Source organism: Pinus tabuliformis, chromosome 1_1 (genome assembly GCF_031772625.1).
Source record: "Pinus tabuliformis cultivar Carrire ecotype Pingquan chromosome 1_1, CPIR1, whole genome shotgun sequence".
Classification (NCBI taxonomy): domain Eukaryota; kingdom Viridiplantae; phylum Streptophyta; class Pinopsida; order Pinales; family Pinaceae; genus Pinus; species Pinus tabuliformis.
In genome coordinates, this window is record NC_142297.1 from 113,292,834 (window position 1) to 113,300,547 (window position 7,714).

Below are 7,714 nucleotides of genomic sequence, written 5' to 3' on the forward strand. Positions count from 1 at the left end.
AATTAATTATTAGATTTGAGGTATTTTAGATCTAATATTTTCTATACATTCTGTGGTTTATATTTAATATATATATTTTATTATTGAGTGTTTAGACGTTGTTTATATCTGGAATTTATATAAATAATAATAATAATAAAAAATAAAGAATAATCACTTCAATGTTCCAAATTACCCTTGATATTTCACCCACGCAAAGTTCGTATGCCTTTAAAAGATCTTCTCGAGGTGTCACGCTGTGCAAAAGTGACATGTAGACGAATCCGTGTGATTAATTAATTAAAGTAAACACGAATCCAAACATAAGGTTTGAGGTAGAGAGTCCAAGACGCCACCTGTTTATTCCGTTTTTATATCTCGCTTCACAACAAAGGTGTTTCACATTACAATCCCCCCTCGATTTTATCTGCCTTTCTATATTCTTAATAAAGGTCCTCCAATCGAGTTCTGAAGCCCTCCATCTCTTCGACCATCTGAAGCCCTCCTCCCATTTCTGTTTCTATTTTTCGTTTGGCAATGGCTGCTTCCACTTCTGCTCATTCCAACGACTATTACAGATTCGACGTGTTTATTAACCATAGAGGGCACGACGTGAAGGAGACCTTCGCCAGACATCTGTACCGCCGGCTCGCTTCCTATGGACTGCGAGTTTTTCTCGACTACGAGGAACCGCAAGAAGGAGAAGACTTGACTCGTCAAAAAAGAGACGCTATCGCAACCGCGGCCGTCCAGATTGCAATTTTTTCACCCACATATGCCGATTCACAATATTGCCTGGACGAGCTGGTGCTCATGTTGGAGTCCAGGGCTCCAATCATTCCAGTGTTTTACGGTGTAAAGTCCAGTGAAGTTAGGTGGACATTGGGCAAAGGAAGCTATGCTCGATCGCTACAAAACCTCGAAAGCAAGAAAATTTATGAATGCAAATCGATTCCAAATACCAAAACTGGAGAGACCGGTCAACCGCGTTATGATCCCACCACTATTGAAAAGTGGAGAATAGCACTTTTTCGTGTTGCAAACATCAGCGGTTTCGAACGATGCGTTCAATGGGTGAGAGCTCAACCTTCTCTCTGGGGATTGCATTACTTTATTATTTTTGGATTGACATGCCTTGACGTTTGTTTCTCACTAGTTGTATTTATTTTCTCCCAAATAACCAGCGACGATGGCGAGTTGGTAGACCGGGTTGTTCAACGTGTGATGAAAGAGGTGAAGACAGGAGGGGGATGGAGTGAAGCAAAATATCGAGTAGGTTTGCATGAAAAAGTGGAAGAATTCGAAAATAAAGTACTTTGTGCAAAGCCTCAAGTTGTGGGGATTGTTGGCGTCGGCGGAGTAGGAAAGACAACCCTAGCAAAAGAACTCTTCCATCAGAAGAGGGTAATTTACAGTAAATGTTGTTTTTTACCTAATGTGAGAGAAAAAGCAAGGCTAGGCTTTTTAAATTCTTTGCAAAGGCAACTTCTTAAAAGCTTGACTGGAACGGATGCGCAGATGAACAGTATTGGTGAAGGTAAAGAGGCGCTTAAAAAACATCTCTCATCTTGTCGTGTTTTAATGGTTTTAGATGATGTAGATCACCTGGATCAGATTGATGCTCTTTTGCCTGTTCGAACTCATCTCCTCTCAGATAGCTTAGTACTGATTACATCTCGAGATGAAGGGGTGATCAGAAGTTCAGGAGTTGAGAATGCATCAATTTATCAGTTAACTGGGCTTAATCATCAACACTCCCAAGAGCTTTTCTGCGCCCATGCCTTCAACCAGCCATATCCACATCCAGAATTTGCATCTCTAGTAGATAACTTCTTAGAAGCCTGTGAAGGGTTGCCTTTATTTCTAAGAGTGTTTGGGGCACTTCTCAATGATAAAGATGACCAATCTATTTGGAAATACCTATTGGATAGACTTCAACAAGTACTTCCTGGTGAGGCACAAGAAAAACTTCAAATTAGTTATCAGACCCTCAACAGGGAGGAACAACAGATGTTCCTAGACAGTTCATGCTTTTTCATTGGACAAAAAGGGGATACTGCCATAAGAATATGGGAGGGATCAGGCTGGGAATGTCGTTCCGGGTTTGCTACTCTACAGCACAGATGCCTTTTGGGAGTGGACGAAGAAAATAATATAGAAATGCACGATCACATTAGGGATTTCGGAAGAGCTATTGCTGATACTTCGTCGCCTGGTCGGCTTATGCATTATACAGATATGTTGAAGCAATTATCTGTAAGTGCTTAATCATAGATCTTATAGATTATTCGATTTTGCAATTTTATATTTTCCAGAAAGCAAAAGTAAACAACAATTTTTAAGGATAAACCTGTATCAAGATTCAATTTTGTAATTTTATCTTTATCATTTTCGAAAAAATGAAATGTAATAACTATCATTCTTTGATGACGAATACGTGACAACTGTACGAAATGGTCAGGTAACAACTGTACCTGATAAACAGGTAACAGCTCCGCGGGGAATTAGAATCGTTCCAGGCGATAATGTTGATGATCTTGATTTTATCTTGGAAATTGCTTATGAATTTGGCGGCCGTATTGATATGAGGACCTTGCAACTTCTTGATACTGAAAATGCTATTTTGGAACCCCTTTTGAGAAGTCCAATGGAGCACTTCCCAAGAACTCTGATATGGCTACGGTGGAACAAGTGTCCCAAGCGTTCACTGCCTTCATGGATCCCCATGAGGAATCTAAGGGTTCTACAAGTGTCAGGGAGCGTACTAAAAACATTGTGGGAAGACGAATCACAGGTAAATAGACATCTGTCGGATTAATGTTTGTGTGTTTATCACTATTATGGCACCAGACGGTGTGAGAAGGATAAGAAAGAGTTTTACATAGTATCGGTATTACGATGTATTTATAATTGAAACAACGGGTGAACATTTTTGCAGGCACCTTTGCAGTTGAGGGAGTTAGAGATTAATGCTCCTCTCTCCAACCTTCCAAGATCCATAGGGCGGCTGAAGCACCTCGAACGCTTTGTCGTCGGCAAGTTTGTATCTGGACAGGTTAATCTGACTAAATTGCCAGAAGAATTTTGTTTTTTGCAATCGTTGACAGACTTGGTGTTAACAGACTGTTCAAAAATGAAGTCACTGCCACAATTCTTTGCTCTTTTAAGTGGGCTCCAACATATTGATCTTTCATTCTGCCGCAATTTGGAGATGCTGCCCAGTTCTTTCATATTCTTATCGCAACTCCGACACATCAATCTATCAGATTGCCACGATATGGCGAGGATACGGGATTCTATTGGTCATTTAGACCGCCTACAACACATCGATATGCGGGGCTGTCATAATTTAGAGAGAATACCAGATTCCTTTGGTGATTTGAGGGACCTCCGACATATCAATCTCTCAGGTTGCCACAATCTGCAGAGGCTGCCCGATTCCTTTGGTGAATTGAGATATCTCCAACACATTGATCTGCAGGGCTGCCACAATTTGGAGGACCTGCCGACTACCTTTGGTGATTTGAAGAACCTCGAGTATATCAATCTCTCAAATTGCCACGATTTGGAAAGGCTGCCGGAGTCCTTTGTTAATTTAAGCAACCTCCAACACATCGATCTCTCAGGGTGCCATAATTTGGAGAGGCTTCCAAATAGCTTCAGGAATTTAAAGAAGCTCAAGTATCTTGATGTGGAGGGTTGCTCTAATTTAATCATCGACAGATTTGAAATAATTCAAATATCTGATAACTTACCGGTGGCACATCAAAGTCAATTGGAACAATTATATGAGTGATGCAGAGCCATAAAAAATGAAGACCAAGTCAGATATGTTAGGCAAGTATGCAAATGCTAATGGGCAATCACCAGGTGCTAGGTTGGTCTTGATAAAATGTAGGCCCGTCTTCTTGTAGCTGCTATGGCCTCCAGCGTGGCAGAGAAAGAATTCTGCTTGAGCCAGGGAGTACAGTCTTTGTAACTGCCAGGGATTGTGTTTGATAAATGAAAATCGCCAAAGTCATGCGATGTGCAGATTTGAATATGAAGAAACTAAAAGTTGCTGTAAATAGTGTATTTTATTCTCCAAGAAACTTTTTCATTTTAATGATTTATGTTTATTAGGATGCAATTGTCCTATATTGTAGTTATTATTCAGTATCCTGAAATAAGAAAGACTTGTGATGTTTTATTACTGAGATGCTTGATATTTTATAGCTATCCACCCGCAGTAGTCTGTATAACGCCACGTCATGCCCCAAACTGCACTGGGATGGAAGTAGTGGAACAATTGTGGCACTTGTGATGTTTTATTACTTAGATGCTCGATATTTTATAGCTATGCACGCGCAGTAGTCTGTATAACGCCACGTGATGCTCCCAAACTGCACTGGGATGGAAGTAGTGGAACAATTGTGGCAACAAATGAGGTGTGAACATTCTTGAAATTTGTGCAACATTCGATAATCTTTTCACTGTAAAAAATTTATGGTCAGTAGTTCTTCACAGACTAACAAGTTGTTAGCAAATGCATTTGGTCGTCAATCGAACCTTAAATTTGCATGAGTAGTTCAGGACAATTCACTTGCTCTTATTATTTGTTTTCTTTGCTCAAATATCATTCAATTGCATTGAAATGATATTAATATTATTTGATACTTTAATGATAAAGAGTCTAGAGTATGCACCCATGGCCAAGTCTCTACGAATTCATTGGGATTCTGATGATTCCAATTCCGGATGGGTCTCGTTGGAACGTTGGATGTGTACTCAACCTTCCAGTTCATGTGGGCAAACAAGTAATAGCGCAAATCTTCTAAGAACATAAGAGAGAGTGTACCCTAAACTAAGGTGAGGTAGGAAGGCCAATTTGCGGTGTGAGAAAGGTACCCCCAATCCAATTCACGAGCATATTTCATATCAGCTTGATATGGAATCTAGGAAACCAAAGTGTGGGTTGAGAAAGGTGTTGAAATCAGCAGTAGATTTTGTCTCTGATCAACCCTGAGATCGAAACTGAGAAACCTAAAGGGAGTTTTAGAAGGGGGTTAAACTCAACACGGGTTAAGAGTAACTTGAGTAAGGTACCACATTCTGTGTCAGAGCAACCAGAGGTAGAAATGGAGAAGGTTAAATGCAGCTTGAGAAAAATTTCGGGTTCAGTAGAGGTAGAGGTTGAGAAAATTAAGTGCAACATGAGAAACGTTTAAAATTCAATAGTGGATTTAGTATCACATCATTGGAACCTTAGATTTCCAAGCACAACATGAGAAAGGTTTCAAAGCCGGCTTTGGATACTATTTCTGATCAACTCAACATGGAATGTACAACATGAGCCTCTATGAATATAACTAGAAATGATGAATCGGTTCAACATGTATTTTTGAATGAGACAGTTCCAGTTGTTCAAGAGATATCTCCAGTTCTGCAATCAACAAGTCCAATTGAAAGCATTTCAGGAGAGGATGCCCCGTTGCAGCAAAGGATAACTTCAGAAATGGAGAATTTCAACCCACCAAGCATGATACTGTAGACCTAACCTCCAAGAGTGAGGTAGATACTCCTTTGGTAGAGTATAAGAACTACTAGAAGACGTAGTTCATTTGGATGTGCTAAAACTGAGCATGCTGAACATGCCTTTCAAGGAACTCCATCGATTCCAAGTTACATGACTGCTACTGAGTTGGCAAAAGCAAAGCTTCGTGGTCATTCTCCAAGGTTAAATTGAGATGTTCACGAGAAGGGAACTCTTATAATAAGGAGACATTAATGGGAAACCAAATTCTATATCACCAAGGACTAAGAGATTGTTGCCACAAGTTCAATCAACCCGGGGCACATAAATAGTGATCAATCTCTTTGCACTAGTAGGAAGTTAATTCTCTGTTCATCTTTCTTTGGAGCAATTTCTTGAAATGCTGACATTGTCTTTTTTATTTCAGAAAAGGCAATCCTTGTATAGAAATCTTCGGCAATCCTTGTTCAGGTTGATTGGCAAAGACAATAGATATTTGAGCTTCTCTTGATATTTTGTGCATTTGGAGTATCCTCTAAGTTAGTAATTAATGTGAATCTCTAGATAGACCTTTTATATATTGTGAGTTTAGATTGCATATGTTGGACTTGATATTCGCTCTAAATGTCTTGTAAGACCTAAAATGCACCAAATTATGTTGTATATACAAAGAATATACCAAGTTTCATAATCATGACGTGACTGCCAACCTACATTTTTATGAGTTCACATGCGACAGTTGATTCATTGACGGTAAACTGTCACATTGTAGATTTTTTTTTGCTTCAAAATGTTTTGAGAAGGATTTGAATATTATGCATGCTTTGAGCTAATATTTGTTCTATTTTATGATGTATAATAATATGGGTTTGACTTAAGAAGCACTGGAACTAGCTTTTAATATCTTGTGAAGCATGTACTCATGATATAATTTGGGTAAATTTGAGAACTTTGTTTTCAGTGTTCACTACCATGGTTTATGGTGAATATATTTGATGCACACATGTAGATTACCGAAGAAAATATTATTAAAGCTATTATTACTAATATTTTTTGGGAAACATTTATGTGGAATCTCACCAGCTCCTTTATGCTACAGCTAGAGGGGCGGAGTGGAGGAAGAAAACCAATTTTTTGGATTCTAGAAAAAAACCTTATTTAAGTGCATGCATGATTATAACATGACATATATTCAAGCTATTATTTATACATGAAGAAAAACATGATTGTAAGTTAAACATGAATTCAAAATAGAAAATGGTTATATCTTAATCTTTCTTGGGGTCTTGATACATTTGTCCTACCCTTTGAAGCTTTAAGAAATAAAGTTCCTTTGGTTAAATTTGTTTTACTTTTATGGTTCTGACATTCAGGCCACACAAGCTCATTGCTTCTTGTTGTCTTCTGGTCAACATGGCATTCAACACATAGTAATTGTGTAAGTTCGATCTTATATGTTTGAATTAGTGTTGCATTAAACAAATATTTTTTTGAATGGTTGGTATTCTACTCCTACCCATCTTGATTGAACAAATATAATCTAGAAATTGCACTGGATGTTGTAAAGGAAACACGATAAGGAAATAACATATAACACTAATTAATGCTTCTTTGACTGTTGAAATATAGAAAAATATCAAGAAAATGAAAGCACCATGCTACAATAAATCTTATTGCAATATTGCTTCCTTGAACCTTACAAATCATGAGGCCTATGTTGAAGTTAAAGATCTTGTTTGATTATGCTAAAAGGAATGCTTCATAAATAAAGAAATAGATCGTGATTTTCTACCTTCTAAGTTTAATCTTGCAACATTAATATTGATAATGACAAGTATTGTTGATGAAAAGCGATGGGCATTTATTGTGTCTTACATTGAGATATTGTTAATTAAATTATAGTAGCTTTATCATTGGGGACATTTTCGGCTCTAATTTTTAATCTTTTAAACTTAGGTCAAGTCCACTAGTATTCTCGTCTCACAACTTTCCCGAAATTGTGATTTCACAACTCTTAAGTATCAGAGCATAAAGACTTTCTACTCTGGATTTGCATATTTAAAAAAGAAAAGAAAAAAAAGACATAATTATCATTATTCAAACAGGTTATCTCAGTTCTTCCATGTCCATCTTTATGGTTGTTTTCTATTGAAGATGGTGAAGCATTACATTGTATAGATTTGTCACTAGCCCAGGCTGGGATGCTTTCCTTATCTCATATTG

General features: G+C 37.9%; 1 protein-coding gene and 1 pseudogene across 1 annotated transcript; both read left to right on the top strand.

Moving 5' to 3' along the window:
- Positions 1-371: 371 nt before the first annotated feature.
- LOC149211905 (disease resistance protein Roq1-like) lies at positions 372-4,034 on the top strand. Its single transcript, XM_089390495.1, is given in 4 exon segments — positions 372-2,235; positions 2,441-2,773; positions 2,918-3,742; positions 3,744-4,034. Coding segments are annotated over 4 exon segments (2,922 nt in total). The 5' UTR covers positions 372-516; the 3' UTR covers positions 3,789-4,034.
- Positions 4,035-4,464: 430 nt separating this feature from the next.
- Positions 4,465-5,890, top strand: LOC149211906 (uncharacterized; annotated as a pseudogene).
- The last annotated feature ends 1,824 nt before the right edge of the window (positions 5,891-7,714 follow it).